Below are 26,705 nucleotides of genomic sequence, written 5' to 3' on the forward strand. Positions count from 1 at the left end.
GTTACAGCGCCGGTCTGGGCTCCAGGCTGCTGTTCTTTATGCCATAGCAACAGTAATTAAAAATAAAAACGTATTCCTAATTTGGTTCCTGTATCATTAGAGCTTATTTGTATTGAAGTATAATTTTCCTTCTTCAGATATTAGCCGTATGTAAAGTGAAACAGGTTTTGCTTGTTAAAGTGAGTGATTCAGCTGTAGATCAGCCACCCTCAAATGCACATCATGGTTTAGGAGACAGCTTCCAAACTGAATCTACAAAAACCCACATCGCTGCTCAGAAAAGGAACTCTTCCAAAGACCCACAAAGAGGGAATTTCAAAACAAACACTCACTTTTTAGGATGTTTGTTTGATATGCCTCCCTCAGATTGCTGAAACCTCAAATTATGAGCCTTAAAGCAATCCAATGGAAGCAGAAATAGATTTCTTCATAATCGATATGAAGAAGAGGAGTGAATGTGGTTGTTTCAGTGTACATCTATGTATTTGATGTTGTTTTAGGACAGAATTAGAAAAACAGTGTGAAGCAGTGATAAAGGTTGATATGCGCAATAAAACTTTAACTTTACTTTGAGGATTTGAGCATTAATACTTCTATTGTACTCACATGAACACTGTGGATATGGAGCAACACTAGACATACTACTGAAGGGGTTACTGAAAATCAACTGTATGTGATATCGGACCATCTTTTCTTTCTTTTTTGTTTTTTTATTTCATTTGTTTAAATAGGGGGCAGGCAAATACAAGAATTTTTTTTCTTCTTGCTGCTCCTTTCCAATCATGGAGGTGTTGATTTGAAAATGTAGAGTGCATTTATGTACAAATTATGTTGTGTACCTTCATGAAAGGAACAAATAAATAAATAAATACTAGACAGTATTACTCCTTTATTTAAATTGTCAGAACCATATTCCTCTGAATTATGGTTAACATTGATTCATTTTTAGTAACAGCCACCATAAGCCCCACTGGACTCTTTGTAAGTCAACAGAATAACCACTTAGGACTCTTTTTGTGGACTTGATTTGTGTTTAATTTGCACATTTGCATGCAGCCAGTGTGTGTGTGTGTGTGTGTGTGTGTGTGTGTGTGTGTGTGTAACAAGCTCTCCATTTTTCTCTCTCTTCTGCAGATCCCACATTTGTCCACGCACACCTCATCCCAGACAGCGCCGAGAAGAATGATGACAAGCTCTACTTCTTCTTCCGCGAGAAAGCCTCTGAGATGGGCCAGAGTCCCATGACCCAGTCCAGGATAGGGCGGATCTGCCTGGTGAGTTATCACACCGGCCAGCAAACCTCACGTTGATCATCACCAGGGAAAAGGTTTATATGTCTCCCATAATGGTTAGTCATCGCCTGTTGCCTGTTTTAGTCTCTTTGAGGCCCAGAAAGGAAGTCCTCCGTGATCAGCAGTAATTGCTGAGCGCCAAACTCTAACACACACCAATTACCAGCTACAAAACAAAATATTTGCTGTTTGTCTCAGCAGCTGAATTTGGAGCACATCCTGTTATTTTTGCTCCTCTGGGAGAAACATTTGTGTGGCAGAGTTTATTTTTATCCACGTCTGTATACATGCATAGACATCCGTACAGACCCAGAACTGTGTGGAGTCACGGCTGTAGTGCTGTAGACGCACAAATGATGATGTCCACAACTTTCTAACCATCTGTATGTTTGCAAAAAATATTTCCCAGAACACTTGCATGCATCTCTTAAGCAGGTAATTCAAAACAAGGGCAATAAACAAGACCACAGTCGGCTTCAGCACAGCAGTGTTTAGAGCAAAATGCTACCATTAGCATGCTTACATGCTCAGAATAGGTGACTTTTTGGTGCAAGGTGGCAGCATTTGTTTTTTCAGGTTTGCAGGAATGGCCCTATGATCGACCCCTTCAGGCTTTTTGCTTTCATTTCCAGCGTAACAGCCTCAATAGCTCAGAGTGCGCCAAACAAAGACAGTCACAGTTATCAGACATAACTCCAGGTATTCAAGCTTGAAAGAATTATGTTAGCATGTATGGTGAATTTTACATCGTTGATGGCATTCGAGAGGAGAAGACTCCATCTTGACGAGGATGATAGGAAAAAATGGTCTAAAGCCACGTTTACACATAGCCGGGTCTTTACAAAAACGGATCTACATTTTTAGAATAACATCGTTCACACCAGATCATTAAAAACAAAAAAAATCTTCGTTTACACAAACCTGCATAAACATGTCGTTAAGAGCTGCTATGAGCTGCCAGACCTACAGAGGGCAGTGTAACGAGAAGCATAAAGCTATGCTAGCCAATCAGAATCCTGGAAAAAACACAACAATGAATGGCACAAGGGTCGTTTGTTTGGACCGACAGAGAAGCTCCTCCACATTGTTGAACTTTTCAGAATGTAAATGCAAACAGGCCAAAAGCACAAACATATAAACCAGCGCTGCTTCAACAGCATCCATTTCTGATGATTATGACAGAGGCCAAGCTGTAAGCATGGTCGCACACATGTGACGCTGGGACGTCCAACTCCATCTCCTCCTGTCTTCATGCAAACAGAAAGACGGAGTTCTTTAAAATCTCCACTGTGGCCAGAGTTTTCAGATATGATCGTTTTCGGTGACTTGTAGCTTTGTTTGTGTATAAACCAAATGCCCATTGAAATGTCACCGTTTTTGCTACGTGTAAACAGGACCTAAGTTGCCCACTCTAAATTTAACCAATCAGCTTTGTCTTCTCGGAGTTCAACCAATCAACCCAGGAGTTGTTGCAGTCAGAACAAAGGTTCAGATTGCATCCTACCCTTATAGCTCAGTTCATGTCCCATGAAGACACGAAGATAAAATAGACTTTTTTTAGAGACACGAAACATCTTTTACTCCAAACCGTCATCTGAAAGTGAGTTTAGTAGACATTTCCGATGATGCCACAGTTGGACCAACTGTCAGTCTGCAGATGTTTTATGTTTTGGAGTTTGTGTTTGCGCTGACAGCATGATATACGACGACGTGAAATGATGTTTGCACCATCACCGTCGTTTCTGGAAGATATTAAAACGCCCAAAATAGGTCAGCAAGAAACTCTGAAAACTAAGTTTAATGTTACATTATATAAAGATAGACACCGACTGTATTTTTCTTTCAGCCCCACAAATCACTTGGACTCCGTAAAATGTGTTGAGTCATCTTTCTTTACCTCCGTAGAAGAAGTTGGCTGACCTCTCGTGCAGACTGGCCAAGCTGCAAACACAGAGCTGATCTTTATTCATGCAGTAACAGCAGACCCAGCGCGCTCAGCTCTGCCAGTTGTTTCGAACAGCTGCGAGTCAGATTCTGGTCAGACTCGTCCCGCTGAGTGTTTTTTTGGAGCAGAGGGAGGATGACTACTGTGTGTCTCTGCCTTTACAGAACGACGACGGTGGACACTGCTGTCTGGTCAACAAGTGGAGCACATTTCTGAAGGCCCGCCTCATCTGCTCGGTGCCGGGAGCCGACGGCATCGAGACACACTTTGATGAACTAAGTGAGTTGAATTATTATTTCCCTTTTAAGATTCTCCTTCCATCGCTGACCCTCTCAGAGCATCTCTTGATAGCTCCTTTCATCTCTGGACATTATCCACCCCATCCCCTCTCCAGCTACGTCCCGTCTGCACCACCGCATTTACATTCTCAGCGTTTGTTATCCAAAAGTTTTCGAAACAGAACTTTCTCTCTCAGAAAGGACAAGTTATCTAAAATATGAAATGTGGCGTTTTAATGGATCCATTTCCATCTGCTCGGCGTCAGCGTAAAGCACAATAATGAATTTGTCTCACATAAAAGCTGCCAGATGGAAATGGAGAATTCTTAAATGACCGCGTAGCCACGAAAATCCAAAACAAGGGTCTTAGGATGGACTTGTGTTGACAGGCTCAGCATCAACAACGTTGTCGTCCGTAGAGTTCCCCTCACATTCGCTTTGCATAGTTTCACACTGATGCTAATCCACACACACACTCAGATTTTGCTGCAGTGTGTGTGTGTGTGTGTCAGCAGCTTACTGTAGTGAAAGGACACACATCCAGCAGCATTTCCAACAGCTCCTCTCATGTACAGCAACTCTGAGAAGAATCTCAAGGAAGCTGCAGCTTTAGATTAAGGTATCACTGACTCATACATGTTAATCTTGACATGTACATTCCTTTGAACAGCAACATGGCTCTTGTACAGTAGGTCCTGAAAAAGGTACCGTCTCTAATGCGAGACTCCGAGCTCCGTCAGCGCTTTAAAGATCAGTTTTATGTAAAAAAAAAAAAAAATACAAGAGATAGAAAAGCAAATGTACACACGCATACGGAGTAATCAGAGTAATGAGCAGCTGGGATCAGCGCAGCCCCCTGTGGATCATCCCGGCCTATCTGTCATTCACATGACTGACAGGATTAAGGAGGGATTTGTAGTACCCTTGGAATTGTAATGACAGGTGGTGTGAAATATTGTACGTAGACTTTGCACTAGTTTTTGCTCAGATTTTACTTTCACGAGAGAAGCAGTTTGCTCTTCATTGTTAAATCGACTAAAATGTACATCGAGTCCAGCTGACATCAAATTAACGACGTTCCATCACGTTCGAGGTTTGGCAGCAGCTTTTTAAAGAGATAGCATGAAATCAGTTCACAAAACGAACCTTCTGTGGAGCACCGTATGCGACACCGTTAGGGGAACTGCAGGATTTTTTGCCACATCATGGGAAAAGAAATTAAATGTTTGCTGACATTCGGTGAACAATTTGTTTAATATGTGTACAACATACTATTTTTCTTCATGCAAAAAAAATTATGATACATAATCAAAACTGCATTTCTAAAAATTAGCAAAACAGTAACTTCAGCTAATTATAATGATCTTAAATTATTCTAAATTTACATGATGAAATTACTATGAAAATATTATTTTATTCATTTATTTTATTTTAATTTATTTTATTATATCTTATTTTATTTAATTTAATTTATTATATTTATTTTTCATTGTTATTATTTTATTGAAACTGGTCGCTGCTACAAAATACATTTCACTGCACATTGTACCGTGTATAAATGTGTATGTGACAAATAAAGCTTATCTTGAATCTTGAATCTTGAAATGGGGTAAACTCAAACCCCAAAATCCAAGCTCAAACAAACAGCACTGATGAGGCAGACTGATGAAACATTTCCTCACAGTTAAGCTACACTTGATCCACAAAGACCCCAGTTGATGTTCAGCATCACCTTTCAAATACATTGAATCAGCAACAACATTAAAACCACCTGCCTGTTATTGTACAGGTCTCCCTCATGCAACAGCTCTGAGCTGTCCAGGTATTTACTCTGAAGGTGTTATCAGACACCAAGCAGCAGAACCCTAAAATCCTGTAAGTTGCGAGGTTACGCCTCCATGTATCGGACTGATGCCGGATCAAATTGGGATCTGGGGAACTTAGAGACTTTTTTTTCCATGTTCTTCAAGCTTGAACAAGTTTTGCAGTGTGGTAGTGCACATTAAAGAGGTATCAGGGAATACTGTTGCCATGCCGGGGTGCACGTGGTCAGCAGTAACGTTTAGGTAGACGGTACACGTCAAAGTAATATTCAAGTGAACGGTGGGTTGCAAAGGTTCCCAGCAAAGCTTTGTCCAGAGCATCACAATGCCTCCTCTGTCTTGATTTAATCCCATCGCGATCCTCGCAGCCATTTCTTCCCCACCTAAACGAAACGCAGGCACCCAGCTGTCCAGATGATGTAGATGTATTTTTAAAATCGGGCCGTTCTCTTTTATTACTCCATGGTTCTGCTCTCATGATTATATCCACCTTTTAGGCGCTCTCAGTGGTGGGTAGTTTGACCAGTCTGTAGCCTCACACACTAAGATTCTGACACCTTTCTATCATAGCAAGCATGAAAGTTTTCAACAATTTGTGAGTTCTGTAATGCCAGACCACAAGGGCCAGTCTGTACTGAACACACATCAACGGGCCTCTGATTCACCAGTTGTCCTTTTCTTAGTCACTGCACACTGGGAGCCCCGGATCCTCTGATAGTCATTATTCTGCTTCCCACACATCAGCTTCATAAACTGTTCACCTGCTGTCAGATATCTCCCCCCCGCTGACAGGTGCCGTTATAATGAGGTAATAAATGTTAATCGCTTCACCTGTCAGTGGTTTTAATGTTATGGCTCATCATGACGGTAATCTAAAACATTCCTCACAACGCTATGAGCTTCATCTATAGTCAAAACTCTTATTCATGCTGTAATGAGGCCTTACAGATGTTTGTTATGCATTAAGAGCACACAGAGCCTGCGACAGAGAAGCACTCGTGTCGGCGTCGCTGCACTTTTCGCGGTGCAGCAGGTCACTTGTCAGCACAGACGAACACTGGCGGTGAGGTCATCGTGAGTCCCGAGGCGCAGCATAACATCCCACAGCTCTGTGGTCGCTGCTCCCACAACCACAGACAGTCTGGTCTGCTGGTCTTGATGGAGCCCAGCAGAGGCTTCAGAGTGGTTGTACGGCCACTCGGGGGACAGACTCGAGTACATTCAGATGGTGAGGCGAACCGAAGAGTGTTTTTTTTCTGAGGGAGAGGAGGACCATAAAGGCTGAAAACACGAGACAGAGGCACAGGAGAGATGGAAATGTCTGCCAGACAAAAACGAGAATGAATTTGTGGGCCGTAAAGTTTTATTGCCGTTGTCTGAAATGTAATTATGCAGAGAACCATTGTTATTTTATTCAATTATATTTCGTGTCACCGTAGTCCACAAATCCCAAAATCTCTTTACAGTCACGAAGAGCTTGTCTGCTGTTTTTGCTCTCTGTTTGTTTTATTGATTTCCTTTGCAATTATTCCAACTGGACATTTCAGCAAAGGGGCACATCTCTCAGAATGCAGATCAAGGAGGTAATAATATACAATCTGTTGTCATTTGAAGGTGAGCGCATAATTCCCCGTCTCTTTTGGTTTTAGCTTTTCACAGCTTCTTATTTACGTGTCCTCTCTGTGTTTACGGCAATTAAAGATGTTTCTCCGCAAACGTGTTGCTGAAACGCCTAAAAGACTCCGTCTGATCCGACGCATCGCAAACAGAAGTGATGCAACTTGTTCCAGATCTCTGCTGATTTATTTCTTTTCTCCTTCGTTGTGCTCGTTCTGTAGCCAGGAGGTCTGTCAAACTGGCGTCAGATGGGTTATGAATTCCTACTTTGTTTGCCAGAAGTTAATTTTTGCTTTAGTGAGCAGCCATTACCTGTTATTTTCATACCTTGGCGTGTAAGGAGTTTTTTTTTTTTTTTGGTTTCCCCGAAAAGATGTCAAACTCATGATCAAAGGGGAGTCGGCTTGTTTTATAACTTTGGAGAAATGATGTTTTAATGCAAGCCGTGTGAATTCAAGCTTCCTCCTGTTTATCTAATGCTTACTAGACAAAGAACACGAGGATCAAATTGTGCCTCATTACATTTTACCTTCAGTTCTTGGTGCATAATTGCGCTTCTCAAGTTTATTCAGGTGACGTTTGAGAGATAAATCTGAGCAGGCGGTGTGTCAGATTAACGTCTTTTGCTTTTTAGCTTCACGGACAACTATGAAAAAGATCTCGGTTAATAAAAGAGAGGCTAGGATTTCATGTGTATTCACTGAAATCTGCGAGAAGACTTTTGACTGTGTAATTATTGTCCTCGGCCATTTCAAACAAGTGATCTTTTTACTAGTTTCCCAAAACATTAGATGGAACTGCGCGTTCAGTTGTGGCCGACGTGTTATTCTACTCAACATGTCTACTTTAAATTTATTTCAGTTGTCTTCCTTATTGTTTTTCCTTGCACTTTTCTCTCATTAAACCATCAGAGGGGGGTTCACGGTCGCCTCAGCCCCACAGTCACTGGATGCATATGGCTCCTATTAAAGTCATGTTTCACCAGAGATCTCTATTTCACTCATATTCCCTGCTGAGACGCTGTAACTGTAGTCTCAGCTTTGGAAGAGTTTGGATTCAGGATCTCGCTGAGACTCTGGTAACCACAATTCATGAGGAGCTCTCCCCCCTCTCTGAAGGAAGCAAAAAGTCTCCATATGTCACAATTAGGATTGCTCTGGGATGGAACCAGGTGGGATTGTAAAGTCTTGGGATCGTCAGTGGTATTTTTCTTTTCTTTTCGATGAGGGAATGCTTTCTGCTCTGTTAGTTTAATTTGAATATTTGTTCGAGGCCTAAAGAGGTCGATTCCAGGATTTCACAAGAACAGCAAACACTCAGACGTCAATATCAAGTTGTACCGATGTCCACCTGCTTTTTATGATTTATGACTGTGACTAATTAGCATCAATTCTGTCGTTTCCTATTAGGAGACGTGTACATCCAGCCCACTCAAGACACCAAGAACCCTGTCATCTACGGAGTCTTCTCAGTTTCGGGGTGAGTGATGTCTTTCTCCAACTCTCTAACTTTGACGCAGTTTGGATGAAAAGCGTCTTTCGGTTTTCCTCCTGCTGCACTTTTTATTCGTCTTCAGCGAGCCTGAAAGCGTCAGCTCGCTCTCATGTCGAGACGCTCCGTCGCGTTTGGCCCGTCACACTCAGGCTACAAAGACGAGACAGAAAAGTGAATCCGGAGCCCCGAAGGGAGTCGCGCTGCTCTGAGAGGCTGCCTGAGCCTATAGCTGCTTATAGGGCAGGTTTGATAGCAGCTTGTCAGTCAGCCGCAGAGTTTAAAATTCAACTCACACAATCTGAAGCCACAAGAGTAGGAAGAGCGGCGCACAACGTCATAATAAACTTGATTAATGTATTTGAGAAACAAACGCTGTTATTGTTTCCATCCACCCTGTAGGCATCGTTTAAAGCCAGCTGATAAAAACACATGCGGTGCTAATGATAGGGGCCCATGACAGGAGTTACAAACATAGTACACCCACCACACGGCAGCGAGAGCCTGTACTCTGGCGATTCTCTGCAGTACGTGGGTGTTTGTATGTCAGTGTGTCAGACAGCTTGACTCTACTCGAGTCGGTTTGAGAGCGCGTTTGTGCGTCACGGTGTTTCAGCGCGTCGCTGTGAGAGGCCGACTGAGTACGTGGGAAGGAAGTAGATTCTACCAGAGCACTCGCAGTAATTATCTCAGCGAGCGAGTTAATCTGAATCCCCGAGCTGCTGTCTCTGTGTGTTCACCCCCTTTCCTTTCATGCCCTCCTCCAGGTCTGTGTTTAAAGGCTCGGCCGTGTGCGTTTACTCCATGGCTGACATCCGCATGGTCTTCAACGGGCCGTTTGCCCACAAGGAAGGTCCCAACTACCAGTGGGTGGCGTACACTGGGAAGATCCCCTACCCTCGCCCTGGCACTGTGAGTTATAAAAAGAAAAAATCATAATAATTATTACTGTCAGTATGTTTTTACCACAGAGGAGTTTGGTCAATTGCACAAGAGCAGGTTTGAAATCCAAATCTCTAATTTGTCAACAGTGTCCTGGAGGCACTTTCACCCCCAACATGAAATCCACAAAGGACTACCCAGATGAGGTTATCAACTTCATGAGAAACCACCCTACCATGTACAACGCTGTGTACCCGGTGCACAAGCGCCCCCTGGTGGTCAGGACCAACGTCGACTACGAGTTCACCACAATTGCTGTGGACCAGGTGACGGCTGCTGACGGGAGCTACGAGGTGCTCTTCCTGGGGACAGGTGAGGGCTCTGAGGCCAACACAGGCTTTACATGAAGATTGGCAAGTCATTTAATGCTCATATGTAGTTTAAAGGGTTAAATGTAAGCCTTGTAGCCTTGACTGCCTGGAGGTTCACACACATGTTGGAACAATTTACCTTAAATGGGTCCAACTGTGGGATTTCTCAAAGTATTCCTCTGTTGAATATATTCATTTTATTATTATAAAGCTATTGTAGAGTAAAGGTGAATCAAGTCTAATGTTCCACTGCTCAAAACAGCAAACAGATCTGAGTGGCTTCTCTCTTGGGTCTTTCAGATCGAGGGACGGTCCAGAAAGTGATCGTCCTGCCGAGAGACGATTTACAAACGGAGGAGCTGGTGTTGGAGGAAGTGGAGGTTTTCAAGGTTAGTCCGGTGGTCTTAGTACCTCGGCTCCTTCCTGTTCATTTATATATACTGTGTTGGTTATCTGAAACTAAAAACAACACTTTCTACAGTCCTTGCCTTCTCATTTAAAGTTGTTCATAACTGCATTCCCTCAGGTTCCTACTTCAATCACGACTATGAAGATTTCATCCAAACGGGTGAGTTACTCTGAAGTGGATTAAACCAGAGTTCATAGGAAACGATAATTGTATTTGGTATTATATATCCAGTTTAATTCCTAACCTTTGTTTCTGTTAATAGCAACAACTGTACGTCGGATCCGTGTTGGGCGTGACCCACCTCGCCCTCCATCGCTGTGACGTGTACGGGGAGGTCTGTGCCGACTGCTGCCTGGCCCGGGACCCGTACTGCGCCTGGGACGGCAAATCCTGCTCCAGATACTCGGCCTCGCAGAAGAGGTGAGGATCATGATAGCATAGATGCATGGGGGCTGTCTGAGCATTCGTGTGGATTTCTTACTTTAGCGCGCAATATTTTTAAATATGTTGAAGTTAAGCTTTTTATTTTGGGTCTGTTGATCCGACCCCTCTAGGCGGAGCCGCCGACAGGATGTGAAGTATGGAAACCCGATCCGACAGTGCCGAGGTTATAACTCTAACAGTGAGTGTCGCTTTGTAGAGCATGATTTGTTTAGTCCTCATTTTTCTCACAAATAAAAATAATAAATATGCTTCACATGTTGTTTTGTAGCCAATAAGAACACTCTGGAGATGGTTCAGTACGGGGTGGAGGGCAGCACGACGTTTTTGGAGTGCCAGGCCAGGTCTCCTCACGTGTCTCTCAAGTGGCACCTGCAGAAGGAAAACAGCGACAGGAGGAAAGAGGTGAGATCTTACTGAGAAGCACTCACAGGCAGGTTTCTCCTTAAACACAGTCACTGAACAGATCCGGGGTTTGAGGCTAAGACCTTCAGGAGAAGGCAACTGGACTTCTGTTTTTAAAAAGGTGTTTCAACTCTCATCCAAGAGGCTTCTTCGGTTCTCACTGACTAATGTGGAGTCCAGACGTATATTGTCACCTCCGACTGACGTGGCTGAAGGCCCAAACACCACCCACAGGCCTCGAGGTGTGAATGGCTGTGAAACCGCCAGGTCAAAGATGACTCAAGATGTTAATCAGGGTGAAACTGTCTGGGGAGAGATGTCAAGACTGCATCATGAGTACCTGATAATTGGTGTCATAGACCCGTTCCTCTGCTCCGGTTTAACATAGATGGCTTCCTTCCCACCGCTCTCACACCAAGATCTCTGTCTTCTCTGGCCAGACTGTGATCATTGCTGTCATGAAAGGAGATGACCTTAGCCTTTAGATGCAGGCTGATTGCTGAGTGTTGTCTGAGGAACTGGCTCTACTGTGTTGGGTCATGTGCTTGGTCAGTCAGTTAGAGCTGAAAAGAGCTCTTGGATGAGAATCATCTTCAAGAACCAAAAACAAAAGTCCAGTTGCTGCTACTGAAGCGCCTAGGAATACAATGACCTGAATAACTGAGAATCTACACAGTCATGTAGCATGTTGAAGCATTTAAAGCCGTCCTCTTTGCTTTCCTTCCAGATTCGCTCAGAGGGCCGCATCCTGAAAACAGACCAAGGTCTTCTGATCCGCTCGCTGCAGTCCTCCGACAGCGGCATCTACCAGTGCACGTCCACAGAGAAGAACTTCAAGCACACTCTTGTGAAGCTGCAGCTCGTGGTCCTTTCCAGTCGCACAGTCAACAACGTGTTGGTGGAGACAGGCAGCCCCGCCCTCCCTCCTCTTCAGTCCAGCGCCTGGACTCCGAGTGCCGGTCAGTACAAGGACCTGCTGACCATCCTCAGCCAGCCGGAGATGGGGCTGATCAACCAGTACTGCCAGGACTACTGGCAGCTCGGAGACGGCGGCCTCGGGGACAACAAAGCCAAAAGCCTGAAGGAGCTGAAAGAGCAGAAGAAGCCTCGCAACCGCCGGCATCACGACGAGCAAACAGCTCCGGCCGAGACATGAGGAGCTGGACACAAACCCTGTCGTAGTGAAACGCCTCCCGTCTACCTTTTCACACAACCCCCTAAACACTGCAACCCCCCCATTTAGGGAAATGACTCCAGTCAGATGATCGATAAAATCTAATTATCATAAAGGACAATACAGACAGAAAGCAACAGCATCAAACAGTTTCTATGGAACTGTTGGGAAAAAATACACAATATTTATTGTAGGTTGTAAAAAGTAATTCTTTGTACCTATCTAGAAAACATGTTTTTTGTGAATAGATAAATCTGTGCAAATATTGTTGTTATTATAATATTATTGTTAGTGTTATTGTTTATTACGATGTGTTATTATGTTGAGAATATCTTTATGTTTGGTGTTTTTGAGAAACAGCAACGATAACCCGGGACACTGGGAGCATCCACACATGGACCAGGACCCATGAACACTCAGTACTCCGATACTGTCTGTGGCGACCATGTTGGATCATTTGACTGCTGGCAGTATTCAGTGTCTAAGCTGAAAGTGGAGTCAGGAAGTCCCTGACCTCCTCGAACTTCCCGAAACTTCTTCACCAGAACTATCTACTGTATATCGAACAGTATTTTTATTTTTTTTTTTAACTGCAAAATACAAGCTGTTGATAGACAGACGACAAAAATGGCATTTCACAGGACATGCAAAAGGATAAGAGAAATGCCCGCAGACTGTGACAACAAGTCACGGCTACACATGTGAACGAAAGCCAGGCGAGACGTCTTTCCTCTCGTGACGCGGTCCAGCCTGGCCTCCAGTGAAGATGTTACACCGCTCGCCCATATTCTTCCAAAATCCGTTGCTGCCAAGTGTTTGTTTTGTTTATATGTGAATATCACATCTCAATGTTGTATTCTTAACGGACGTGATCTTTGTGATAAGCTGTTTTTTGGGGAAAAGGGTCTTTCAACGACACAAAAGCTGAAAACATAACATTGCCTTCTCTTTTCTCTCTTTGGAGATAAGATATTCCAGCAGGCAGCTATATGTGAGTTTGTGACAGTTTGTGATAATAAAAAAATAAATAAAATATTAGACAAAAGCACCTTCTGTTGCCAAATTGGTGATTTGGATGCATAGTAAATACTTCACATGTATCTGTGGCATAGTATGCAGTGTATTCATATAAAGCAAAGCATGCAGTTTGTATGCTCAGATATTTTTCTTTTTGCTCTCAATGAATCCAAAGTTTGCATTCCTGCCATTTTCATGCTAAGGGGTGGGATCGGTATAGTCGAGTGTACTGATCCTCATGTTCTGGTGCTGTAACTACTGCATCAGCCGCAGGTCTTTCTCAGCCACCCTGCCATCATAATGTGCCACAGACTTCATATAAAACTACGGTTCTGAGCAACTTCAGTAAAACGACGTCACAGGTGCGACCACGAACAAGCTGATCACCGCGAAACCTGGAGAGAAAACTTTACCAAAATCTTCAGAAGGTGGCTTTTCATTGTGCATGGCATGTACAGTGTATGTATATGGTATTTGTTTAAAATGCTACGTTGCCGTGGATGTCAGTGAATGTCTTTCTTGTTGTGGGGATACGGAAATACTACCGGTGCAAGACACATGTGCTCACACCTTTTTACAGTGGGGAAAGGCCCGAATGGTATAATTGTGATTTTATTTTTCCTCTTGCTCTCTCTCTCTCTCACTCTGTCTTTCTCTCTCTCCCTCTCTCTGCCTCTTGTTTTTTTTCTTTTTTTTTTTTTTAAAGTAACTCACAATCTGCATATATTTCAAACATCTATTTTCTTCTCTCTGTTTGGCAGACTTTGCTCTGGGTCATTGAGGTAAAGTAATGTATGATATGCACAGTTGGTGTTATTGTAATGACTTGTAAAAAAATTACTATCTTTTCTTCCTCATCAATGTTGCTAACTAATAAATTAAAGCTCTATATTTTATAATAACACGTGTTTCTTCTGTTTGCAATTGGTCGGCACATGGTGTGATTTTAGTGATAGAAGCATTAAAATACTTTACGCAGTACAAATACTCCAAATCGTGAATCTACTCTTAGACAACTGGGTCTAGTGTGTGATAAAATATTACATATATGATGATAAAACAGGTAATATTACTTCACTGCTAATGTTAAAGTAGAATTTTACAGTTGTAATTGGTCAAAATGGATCTAATTTTAAATACTTTAATACACTTTATAGTATTTTAGTATTTTCTTTGATCGTCTAGTACAGTTAAGGAAAAGTACAGCATTCCCTCTGAAATGTAAGTGCAGTGTTTGAATAAAGGCTTACGTTCCTCTACTTTTGATCTTCACAGCAGTGACTCAGGAGTTTTATCACCGTCAGCTCCTCAAAAGAGCACGATGCTGTGATGATAAACTAAATTCACAGAGTGCTTTTCTACACACAAGTGATGCACATTGCTAAAGCACATAAAGGATAAAACAAGTTACTGAATGTGTAGAAAAATGTAGTTCACTGATCACACACAAACAGCCTGCAGATGCATGTGCACATAACCGACAGTGAGTGGATTAGGATCCTTAACCAGCTTCAGATTGAGGTCAATGAGATCTGTCGGGTGAAACCGCAAAGCTCTTTAAGCACTTCGGGGCTCACCCTTCAGCCCGCAGTGTCCAATGAGAAGTACGTCTTTCTTCATGTTTGGACCGGAAGCTGAGTTGTGTAGTAGCTGACTGCTGTGTTGTGTGGCCTGTTTTGGAGGGTTTGTTTGTTTAAATACAGATTGCTAAGCTGTTGGAGTCTCACCAGCCTCCTTGGACACACCAAAACATACAAGACCACACTCATTCCCACATCTGATTCAATTTCCATCCTGGGCCTGGGGTGGAATGAATTTAGTTTGGGGGTAACCACGTCCCCAGCTGTGGTAAACACCCAAACTGTTCAGCTTTACGTGCTTCTCTTTTCAAGGCCCCTAAGAACAGCATAGAGAGATAAGCACTTGAGCCGATGTTCATCTTCCGCTGAGCGCAGCAAAGTCCCCCTAAAGGTTAGCTCACTCCTCCACTGATGTAGGTCTGCTTCCATTCGCACCTTTGGCTCTGCCCTAAAACACTTCTGTCCTTGCGCTCCATTGGCCACCGTCGGTCAGGTGGCCAGAGGGTGCCCAAAATCCATTCCTAAGTCAGGAAAACGCTCAACCAGTTCTCCAGTGTGTGCTGCAGGCAGTTGACGCGTCGGCTGCACCGGTTGATTGGCGAGTAGCTAGGACCTGCTTCCATTTTTCCTGACATTTGGCTTTTGAGCAGAGGGGGCCCAAGCCGGGAAAAGTAGGATGGGGGCTGGAGCTAGCGCTGAGGAGAAACGCTCCAGAGAGCTGGAGAAGAAGCTGAAGGAGGATGCCGACAAGGATGCAAGAACTGTCAAGCTGCTGCTGCTAGGTAAAGACAGACGGGTCGACTCGGTGGGAACCCAGGAACCCAAATGACTAAGATGCATTGCCAGGAATCATTTACACAGTCATCATCTGGCTGCACATATTTAAGGGGCCATAGAAGATGATGACACTACTTTTTTGACACTGCTTTTTATTCTAATTTAAATGTAGGAGATGCATAACCTCATCTATTTATAGCATGTTTTGTATAAAAACTGGTGGGTGAAAAGACAACCCATATGTAAAAATGTTAATTTATGTTAAGTAATGATGCAGTAAGATGTTGTTTACGGAGGTACAGGGATTGCTACGTTGGACTTTATTGATCTGAATAAGCTTGAAAAACCTGATTGTAACAGCTGTAACGATGATGAAACAAAGCAACATGTTTGAGCCGAGTAAAGGCTTAATAACCTGTGTTATTGAACCGCTAAGACACTTTGATAATCACTCAAGCCGATCCTCTGATAATCCTGAAACAACAGGTCCTCCAGCACAAAGGGCTTAACCATGAAGGACACAAACCCAAACAGAGCCTCCAGTAGCACAACCTGAATATACTGCAGTGTGGTGTTCAATGAATGAGCAGAAAAATGATGATGTCTGGGAAGATTCTTTGCCTAAGTTTGGTTTAGCTTTTCGTTTTTAATTTTAATTTCTTTACCCTGAATAATATAACAATATTGAATCTAATCTAATAATTAGCTGCCAAATAGAAGTTTACATCCATGTTCGGTTGTTACAGATGTTTCTTCATACTGTGCTTCATCATCTCCTCCTGACAATGTAGGTCAGGGGCAAGAAAAAAAAGATTAGCCCTGAAGTAAGAAGTATTATGACCTGTTGGGATCCTCAGTCTAATGACTGCATGTATTCGTACAAGTTACTGAAACCCAAGACAACAACAAAAAAAAGATTATTTTTATGTTTACATAACATATTTCTCTAAATCCTGGAAAACTGACCATTTTACACAAAATTTCTAATAACAGCTAAGTCCTATCTTATCAAACAGATTAATTAATTATGTTTTTTTTTTTAATCTCTTATAGGTGCTGGAGAATCAGGCAAAAGTACTATCGTCAAACAGATGAAGTAAGATATTTGACTTTGCATCCAAGCAGTGCCTCATTTCTTCATGACTGGAATGTGAATTGCATCGTAATACTGTGTTTTCTCATCAGAATTATCCACAAAGATGGTTACTCGCTTGAAGAGTGCTTGGAGTTCATCACCATCATCTACAGCAACACCCTGCAGTCCATCATGGCCATCGTGAAGGCCATGAACACACTCAATATCAACTATGGCCACTCTGATCAGCAGGTAATGACAAGTACTTCCACATCATTAGGTGACACTGATTCCAGACAAACATGACTTATATGTGTGCTTGTCCTGTTGGATCCTCCCTGCAGGACGATGCCAGGAAACTCATGCATCTTGCGGACACCATCGAGGAAGGCACCATGCCCAAAGAGATGTCAGACATCATCTTGCGCCTGTGGAAGGATTCTGGCATACAGGCCTGCTTCGACAGGGCCTCAGAGTACCAACTCAACGATTCCGCCGGATAGTAAGAAATCTCATCGGATGATATTTAAAATTGTTTGTTTTATCGGTATTTGTCACTGACTGACGTTGACTTTCCAACAGCTACCTGAATGACCTGGAGCGACTGATCCAGCCAGGCTACGTGCCCACTGAGCAGGATGTGCTGCGATCAAGAGTGAAGACCACCGGTATCATCGAGACCCAGTTCTCCTTCAAAGATCTCAACTTCAGGTGTGGCGGTGCACTGTTTCCGAAGAGGATAGCACAGACTCATCATTATCCAGACCTCTGCAATCATTAAAGAAAATCTGCTTCTATTTCCATGCAGAATGTTCGATGTGGGTGGCCAGAGGTCAGAGAGGAAGAAGTGGATCCACTGTTTCGAAGGTGTGACCTGTATCATCTTCATTGCTGCTTTGAGCGCCTACGACATGGTGCTGGTGGAGGATGATGAAGTGGTATGATTAGCCATAGTACACACTCTTTACAATTGGTGTCTTGTTGGGTAATCTACAATCGGTTCGATTAAATGCTCGTAACAGGAATCTGAATGCGACTTTTCTTTCAGAACCGAATGCACGAGAGTCTGCACTTGTTCAACAGTATCTGCAACCACCGCTACTTCGCCACCACCTCCATCGTACTCTTCCTCAACAAGAAAGACGTGTTCGTCGAGAAGATCAAGAAAGCTCATCTCAGCATGTGCTTCCCTGAATACGATGGTGAGAACATCACTGTGAATAGGTTATAACACATTCTCAGGCTTAGGAAACTGAATTAAGTTAAACTTTACCTTGATGTCGCCCTGTCCAGGTCCCAACACCTACGAGGATGCTGGTAACTACATCAAAATGCAGTTCTTGGACCTGAACCTGCGCCGAGACGTCAAAGAAATCTACTCTCACATGACCTGTGCCACAGACACAGAGAACGTCAAGTTTGTGTTTGATGCCGTAACCGACATCATCATCAAAGAAAACCTGAAAGACTGTGGTCTCTTCTAAGAGCCACACTGAGGATCAAGGTGAGAAAAGTTGACAAGCTGCTGTAATGATACTTGAAACTAACCGTGGGACTCACCTAACCAGCGTGATTCTGTGTTTGCAGGGTGCTGTGGTCGCCCTGTCACCTTCCACAAACCTCCTCTCGATTCAAACTGAGGACTGAAGATGAAAACTGCCCCCTCGAACAGCCATCCTCAAACCAACGAGAAATAAAATCAATTTGTTGTATTCCAAACTAAGTTGTAGCTTTGACCGAAGACTCCTCGTCAACTGATACTAGAAGACTTTTGTCAGAAAACTCTGTGCAGATGAGTTGAATTTTAGTCAAGCTAACTTTTCTCTGAGTCTCTCGAACTCGTCTTTGGAGGGTCGCGCGATCTGTAGTTAAGACATCAAAAGCTTCCATCAGCATAAAGCGATTTCTTCTCACATAATGTGAATAGATGTCCGGCTAATGCATTGTCTCTTTGCTCCAGTAAGTGATCAGTATACGGCCGAAGAGCAAACAAGATGGCCTCACCACCTGCATACGCACTTCAGCCTCTGTTAGAGATTTAAACTGAACTCGTCACTAGAAACGGCTTTTATGTTCAAGACACTTAAAACAATTCAAGCAGGTCACAGATTGAAAAATCTGTGTTAGAAAATTGTAGTTGATAAGGGCCAGTGTACATAACTAAACAGATTTCTATTGGACAGTTCATGAAGCATTGTGTTGATCTGTAACACTGCTGATTGGTAGATGTATTAAAAAAATCATCGTCTTAAAAGTAAAACTTTAGGCCTTCGAGCCGACCATCCTGTACAGAAAGCAATAATTGTACATCTTGATTTGACTTAGTAAAGCTTCTGTAGAAAACTCACGTCATTTTTTTTCCATTTTTTCACATATTAAAAGCAACATAGCAACATCTTGTCCGCCATCTGTCATTTATTGATTTCACAGAACAGTTCAGGTTCCTTTAAAGCGTTGAAACCTGTTTAGGATGAAACACATTTGGGTTTACATGCTGAATAAAGTTCTGCATTTTGGTAATTCTTGCAGAGTTGGACGATCAGATAGATGCACCATAAATATGAAGCTACTTTCAGCACATGTAAATATCATAAACCATCACGGTACATCTTGTGAAGTGACAACGCAATGTTTTGAGATGTTGGTTTTTCACAGATTAAACAAAATTATGACCAGAGCCAAGCAAACTGTTCCCCATTTCCAGTCTTTGTGCACACGCTAACCCAAGGTAAGTGGCTGCTAGAAGTAGCTTTGTATCATAGACTGTATAAAAAATGGACGGAGCAACCGGCCCTGAAAAATGAAGCCAACCCGGAAGTGTCAAAAACCTGCGTCGCTAGCTGCTGGCTCCAAAAAGCCCTGGCTCCCATAGACTTGAATTGGAAAAGAAGTGATCACAGATCACCAAATACTGCATTCCTACAGCTCAGGATTTTTTTCTTATTAGTTTTCATGGTCAAATCCAGAGATCAGGTGGCCAATCTGAAAATGAATAAATACAGAATTTTTAAAAAATCGTCAACATTTTGCGGGGCAAGGGGCGTGGCTGGCTTGATTGACAGTCCGTAGCGACCATACAGACGAAGCGAACAGAAGGCGGTAAATGTGGGCCGACAGAGAGGGCCCGCCTCTCAATCCGTCTGACCAATCGCTGCTCCTATAGCTCCGCCCCACTCCGACAATTTTTGCATCACTGGTTCCAAAAATCCAAGATGTCAACCAGGAAGTAGCAAAACCCTGGCTTCATTTTCTCAGTGCAGAAACCAACGGGTGACGTCACGGTAGCTACGTCCATCTTTTATACAGTCTATGCTTTGTATACAGTGTAGTGTCTCAGCAAATTTGCAGCATGAGATCAGCTCCTCAGCAATTCATTTTGAAACTGTTTTCTAAAAAGCACCATGCTTTCAAGATCCATGAATGAGCATGCGAGAGCCTTCCAACTCAGCTTGCATTCAGCACAGAATGAAAAAAAAAAAAAACCTTCAAAAATAGGAATCTAAAACAAACAAACAAATGAACAGAAATCATCACTCAGTCCTGGTTTACTGTGAAAAGCAGGGTTCACCTGGACAAAGCAGTCCATCACAGGGCAAACACTGAGACACTGACCAGCAAGCACACTCACACCAGGCAGATTTCACAACATGGTTCTGAGCTTATCATGCCACAAGTTGGAGAATGTTGTCTGATTCTATCTGGGATGAATGTGCAGCATTACTGATATCAGGCAGGAGGAAACACTTTAGGGAAAATATCTCAACTGCATTTTTTATAAAAGATATAGTGATGGTGGTGTGGTTTGTGACATAAGCTTTTAAAGTCAAGCTTCTGTCCAATATTCCCTGTTTAGCAGGTTTAACATGCGATGGATCATTAAAACATAAAATGTCGTCAAAAACACGACTGTCACACAAAAAAGGAAGGTTTTGTGAAACCATTGATATGGCAATTTAAACTACAATTCAGACACAATGCATGTGATACATCATAAAAATGTTTTTGCATAAAAATGCTGGATGTATGTTTGTAGAAACAACCAGACATCACCATCCAGCTGGAGGGAACAAATCTCATTGGCTGACTGTGACAGCATGTGAAATTTAAAATGATTATGAATGCTTTATCATAAAACAGCAGCTCCACCGAAAAGAAATATTCAGTTTTCTTTTATTGACACATTTTGACCATGATGTGAAATCTAAACTTGATCACCATTTTAGCTCCATTCATGATGGTGGAAGAGTGAAGCAGCCATTTCTTGACATGTGCTGGTGAAGTTTATGATGCTGATCCAGAACTTTCCCACATTTTCGATTAAGATACTTTGCATATATGTCACTGAAATAACAGAAATTGATTTGGTTTCAATAGATGCTACTTTCTCAACATGTGATGCCTGCTCATTGCACTTTACAATGTGTTTCTCATTCACCCATTCACACACATTCTTACACCAATGGTGACAGAGCTGCCATGCAAGGTGCTGCCTGCCATTGGGAGCAACTTTGGGTTCAGTGTCTTGCCCAACGACGCTTCGACTGTGGAGGGGCAGGGGATCGAACCACCACCTGAGCCACAGCCGCCCTCCTACTGCAGGAGAGAAAGCTAGAGTTGAGTTTCAAATTTTCTACTTCGACTCCCCAGACTCCCCAGACGTTAAACCGTGTCTCATCAGGGCAAAGGTCTGGATGTACTGTCCCTCAGCAGCTCTGTGAGTGACTTTCCTCTGGTTTCCCACACTCTGTCCTTTCACTGCTGTCATCAGACCAACAATAGAAGTGTGTCTGATTAGAGACGACGTCTGACGTCGTTGGAGAAAAAACTGGTTGAAGTTACATTTTTACAATGAGTGTCTCCTAAAATAATGTTGCAGCATAAGTTGAAATGTAAGTTTTTTTTCATTTGGTTAAATAGTTTGATCTGCTACATTTATATGAAGTGCCATAAATATGAATACAACAGCATCAAACATCTGAACTGATTGCTGTACTTGGCTGAGCTACGGATCTGCAGCTGATTTTATTGACAGTTTGGTTTGTCGAGTAAAACGTGTGGGAAAATGTGTGTTAAATATTTAGCATTATGCGACACATAATGACCTTAATAATCGGTCTTTGTTTTGAAGACTCTTTAGTTTCTGTTGGACAGTGTAGTCCAGATTTGAGCAGTTTATAAGTAAAGGTTTTAGAACTAGACCAGGTGTAATGTGGGAAAAAAAGCAGTGAAATCTTTTTTTTTTTTTTTGCATTTTCACAAACAGAACAAAGGTTGCTCAATTTGAAAGTGGGTTTTAGACAGCATTAAAGGTTGACCTAAAACAGGGATCCACACCAATAAAACATTTCAACTGTCACAGTTTGCATCACCCAGCAGAGATTCTAGGAAATAGACGTTGAACACAGCTCACATCTACCCTCAACATTAAAAATAGACTTCAGCAGAGCTCTTGTCCTGGATTTCAATGGAGTCCACAGAGGTCACCAGACTGAGATCCAAGTAAGAGGCTCTAATATTTGGTTTCAGAAGAAGCATGTAACTAAATCAGGATCATAGAATAAGACACAGTACCTGAAAGATTTGACACAATAAATAGAAATGCTGGCTTCGGCCGGCAGAGGGCGCCATACTACTGAGAAAAACAAAACTGCAGACAGGGCTCAGAGGGGAGGTTATGGACACATGCAATTAACTTGACATTTTTACATTTCTAACTCAAGTTTTAGTATTTTTAGTTCCCAAACTGGGGTCAAAGGAATCGGTTTCATTTCCTATGTGAGTAAAACTGAGTATTTTCAGCCAAGGAAGATAATTATTAAAACTCAGATTTTTTCAAGCTTAATAAGGCTGCATTACATAATTTGTTTATTCATCTGGTGAGGATGTGGATGTATAGCTGGTGCAACTCAATAATTGTTGCTTCTTATTTCCTGTAAGACTGAGTATTGGCAGGACAACAACAAATGTGATGCCTGCTGTTCTCTGGAGGAGCTTGAAAGCTGGTGTTTGGGGGCTTTGACACTAAATATCACAGTTTGATTATCTATCAGAATCTATGTTCACACAGCCTTCTTCAGCGTACGGTGAGGTTCTAACAATAAAAACTGTGAATAACTAGTTGGTGTTCTCTGATCAGTCTGGTTAAAGAGGAAAGCTTTGTTTATGTAATGTGGCGCCCTCTGCTGTCCATCAACCAACATCGCTCTCATGTGTTATCTGGTTATAACTAAAGCATAGAGTTTGTTTCACGAGTTAAAGAATCAAACTGCGAGTTAAGGCTTTTCTAGTAAAAAAAAAACAAACAAAAAAACAAGCTCTGAGATTGACCAACAAAGTAGGTTTATGGTAGATGGGTGGGTGGGTTGCTGGTTCCACATTCACTAGACAATTCATTTTTACATTATTAGTCGTTCTGCAAAAAAAATAAAATAAAAAAAAAGTTCCTCTCTGAAACCCCAAGAGGTGAAATTATATGATATCATATTTACTCCTCAAGAACAATAATTAGCGAGAAAAAAACAACAACATACATTTGTGCATCAGAACAATATCTTTGTTCCAATGCCGTTTGTTGTCTCATAATTCCTCAGATTTATGTGGTGACCCTTTGAAGGGGCCTGACCGCTAAACCGAAGGTGTCGTGTAAAATAGAAAAAAAGGTATTTAAATAACTATGGGACACTTAGTAAAGTCTGAGTAGCTGATAGTGAGGATTCATTCAACCTGTGGCTGGTACATATTGAACTGATGAATATTGGAAAGCATTTGTTTTAATATAAGTAACCTGACTTGAAATGCAGGTAAAATTGTTGTCTTTGATTACGTCAACTTTTATTTTATTTTTGTTTAGTCTTATTTTGTAGGAAACTAAAACAACTGTGCTTTTCTGAGTAACATATTTGAGTACATCCCTACTACTTACTTACCAATTGCTCTGATACAATAGAATAACACATCATTTAGAGTAAATATATATTTTTTGCGACCTGTCCAGGGTGTCCCCTGCCTTCACCCTGAGTCGGCTGGGAGAAGCTCCAGGCCTCCAGTGAGGATTAAGGGGTGTATAGATAATAGAAGTTCATTTACTTTTAATACATCAAGTACATTTCCCTTTCGATACTTCTGTACTTTAACCTAACTAGGATTTTTAAGAGAAGCAGAGTAGATTATTGTACTGCTACTTTTACTCAGGTAAAGACTTTAAATAATCTTTCCATCACATGACAGTAGAAGATTAATAATGATGGGTAGTAACAAATGTATGGCTTAGATTTTGCATGAGAAAATCAAAATGGATGATTGTTTTGCTGATGGAAACGCATGCAAGGGCCAAGAGTGTTCCAAGTGCATTCTGTCACTTTGATTAAACTTTTTTGTTTCACTTCACTACATTTCAGAGGGAAATACCTGTTACTCCACTTCCTTTTTAAAGTTATGTATTTGGCCTTTTGTGGATAGTACAGTTAAGAGAGAGAGAGAGGAAAGTGGGGGAGAAGAATGGAGGAAGGACCTGCAGCAAAGTGTCATGAGCCAGACTTGAACTCGCGACCACGGCGTCCTCTGTACATGGGACGCCAGCTCAACCAGGTGAGCTATCGCGGCGCCCCCACTTCCTTTTTTCTGATATCTTTAGTTACTGTCAAAATAAAGTTTTTACACAGTGGATTATATAACATTAACATTTACAACCATTCTGGCATCTTACAAACAGCAGTATGTAGTCGGGCACAATGATCTAATAAAGTCCAAAAGCTGATATCAGGACTCTTCTGGTAGATTAATCGTAGCAACTGGACTTGCTTGAATTCCTTGAAGACGTTCCACCTCTCATCCAAGAGGCTTCATCAGTTCTGACTGACTAGTTGGGAGATCCAGATAAAGGAGCCATTAACACCTGAGTTTCAATTTCAATTGGGGGCTTGTTGCTCCTCCCCCTCGTTATGTGAGTCGTTAGTGCTCCCACTGCCACAATGGGGTTCGTTAGGGTCTTTTGTGTCTAGATATGAACGTGGTTTCATCTTCCTGGGGGGAGATCTTAGGACTGAATTGTAAACAGGTGAGAGGTGATGCCTCAGACCTGAACCTCTATTGAGGGATGGTCTTTCCAGTTTGACATAGATGGGCTTCTTTCACTCCTCTCTCAAACCGTCTGTCCTCCCTGCAGGCCAAAATCTGGACACTATTATCTTAAATGAGTGTCCTTTGTCCTTGAGATGCAGGTGGACTGCTGAGTCCTGTCCTGAGGAGCTGGCTCTTCTGTGCTGAGCCATGCGCTTGTGGAGCAGCAGTTTGTCACCAGAACCACACCTGATGCCAGACATCAGTGATGACTGTCTTGGAGCTCCCAACCTACTCTCAGCCTTGGTCTCCCCACCTCTGGTCACAACTGATTGGACCACCACCAATCCTCCTCCACCCCAGCAATCACCACACCTGGCTACAAAAGTCATCAGCAACCTTTCAGTTGGGGCTGGCTGGGATTTAATGTCAGCAGTCAGTCCTGGTGCCTCTCGCTCTGTGTGTTCTGTGTTTGCTGTGGTAATGTCACTTCTGTTGGCAGCTGATAACTTGGTCTGGGAGTTTCGAGAAAGTCTTAGTGAAGACTGACTCCCGTTAGCAGCTACGCAACTTCGTGAAGAAGTCACTGGTGTCTTGTGTTTTTTGTATTGTGTGTTTTGAGGCACTAGTTGGTTTTAGTCTCTTTTGTTATGTGTGGATGTTGCTGTTAGATTTAAGTTTGGCTAAAGAGTTTAGTTTTGTTTGTTCGCTTCGATGCTCTGTTGGCCTTCGTTTGGTTATGTTTGGTTCTTTGATTTGTAGCAACATCCACCATCTTCTTTTGTATTGTCACCGTTCTGTTATGTTCGTTTACGTTACTGAGCATTAAATTGCGTTACCTGAACCACTTCCATCTGGTTTTTGTTACATCCAGCTGACCCTAGAGGCTGGATCGCAACACCATACACAGAAATCATATCGATCAGAGAGACCAAACCAGGACTTTTACTTGAATTACATTTACTGCTATATGTGCTTTTACTGAAGAATTTTTCATGGAGCGCTTTCCCTTGTAATGAAGTATTTTTTCCTTGCTGTATTACTTTTACTTCGTACTCTGAACCTGGATCTGAAGACTTCTTCCAGCACAGCCTTTTTTTGTTGTCGTCTATTGGGACACGCATGTGTTGGATCAGTATGTGCTGCTTACTGTTTTCACTGTAAGAGTCCAACAGGTAAAATGCTTCCAAGCTTTTAGCCTTTTTCAGTAAAACTTGGGATAAATGATGTTTAAGGCTTAATGTCAGAACACTGTTAGGAGTGTGTTTACATCGTTTTATGAAGACAAACACGTCGGTATGTTTTTTTTCTCATTCAGTTTCATATAACTCTCAATTTTATGGTCCAAAAATGTCTGAATGGGCCTTCAACCGGTTACAGTTGGCTTGACTTTGCGAGGTAGCTGGTTTCACAGGCAGCTGGCCAATTGAATTAAAGCCTAATGTGCACATCTATATGACCGGCCAGTATATGTTCTGTCCATGTGTGGCAATGCACTGCAAGTTTGCACATCGCAGTGTGTTGCATAACCTCTCCTGGTTGTCGGTCAGGGACACTTGCTGCACTGTCAGCAGCTCGCTCTCCCAGAGTTTAAACCATATCTGCAGGGAGAGCAGCCGTAAAGCCAACGCAAACAAACCGGAGCTCCACGGACGTATACGTTGCTGCACTTACTAAGACACACAAACTGCTATTTCCTAACTCCCACATCGCTCTACTCACCTCGCTTATGGGATTTACTTCATTGTGGGATTCTGACTTGATTTTTAATTTATTAGACACCTGACTTAGCTTCATTTAATTGTCCTGTGTGAACGGCTGTTTATGTTCTGTTGAGAAGAAACTACTGGTATTAATGGTGTAGCAACAGCTAATAACTAACTTTGATGTACTGAAACAATGTCTTACATTTTTATGTCAAGTTTTACACACGATTCTGACATACACATTTAGCTTTTTTACAACCAGGGACCTGTTGCAGTGAGAAGGAAAAGAGACACCAAAGTAAGACTGTGTGCCTCCATCAGCTTTAGCATAATAGCTAAATAATATTCTCTTTCTTAAATGCAT

General features: G+C 42.3%; 2 protein-coding genes across 2 annotated transcripts in view; both read left to right on the top strand.

Annotated features, from left to right (window-relative positions):
- The window catches only part of LOC103360486 (semaphorin-3F-like), a 51,189-nt gene extending 37,142 nt beyond the window's left edge, over positions 1–14,047 (top strand). Inside the window, 11 exon segments of the mRNA XM_008286261.1 lie at positions 1,135–1,274; positions 3,402–3,516; positions 8,365–8,434; positions 9,214–9,358; positions 9,478–9,700; positions 10,000–10,088; positions 10,226–10,267; positions 10,371–10,528; positions 10,663–10,730; positions 10,821–10,954; positions 11,682–14,047. Of these exon segments, the coding sequence (XP_008284483.1) occupies positions 1,135–1,274; positions 3,402–3,516; positions 8,365–8,434; positions 9,214–9,358; positions 9,478–9,700; positions 10,000–10,088; positions 10,226–10,267; positions 10,371–10,528; positions 10,663–10,730; positions 10,821–10,954; positions 11,682–12,110 (1,613 nt within the window). The 3' untranslated portion in view covers positions 12,111–14,047.
- Positions 14,048–15,401: 1,354 nt separating this feature from the next.
- Positions 15,402–18,061, top strand: gnat1 (guanine nucleotide binding protein (G protein), alpha transducing activity polypeptide 1). The gene is made up of 8 exons (XM_008286273.1): positions 15,402–15,507; positions 16,556–16,598; positions 16,688–16,829; positions 16,922–17,079; positions 17,160–17,288; positions 17,386–17,515; positions 17,626–17,779; positions 17,871–18,061. Exons 1-8 carry the CDS (start codon positions 15,402–15,404, stop codon positions 18,059–18,061), a joined length of 1,053 nt encoding a protein of 350 aa, XP_008284495.1.
- The last annotated feature ends 8,644 nt before the right edge of the window (positions 18,062–26,705 follow it).

This window comes from Stegastes partitus, unplaced genomic scaffold (genome assembly GCF_000690725.1).
Source record: "Stegastes partitus isolate 25-593 unplaced genomic scaffold, Stegastes_partitus-1.0.2 Scaffold10, whole genome shotgun sequence".
Taxonomy (NCBI): domain Eukaryota; kingdom Metazoa; phylum Chordata; class Actinopteri; family Pomacentridae; genus Stegastes; species Stegastes partitus.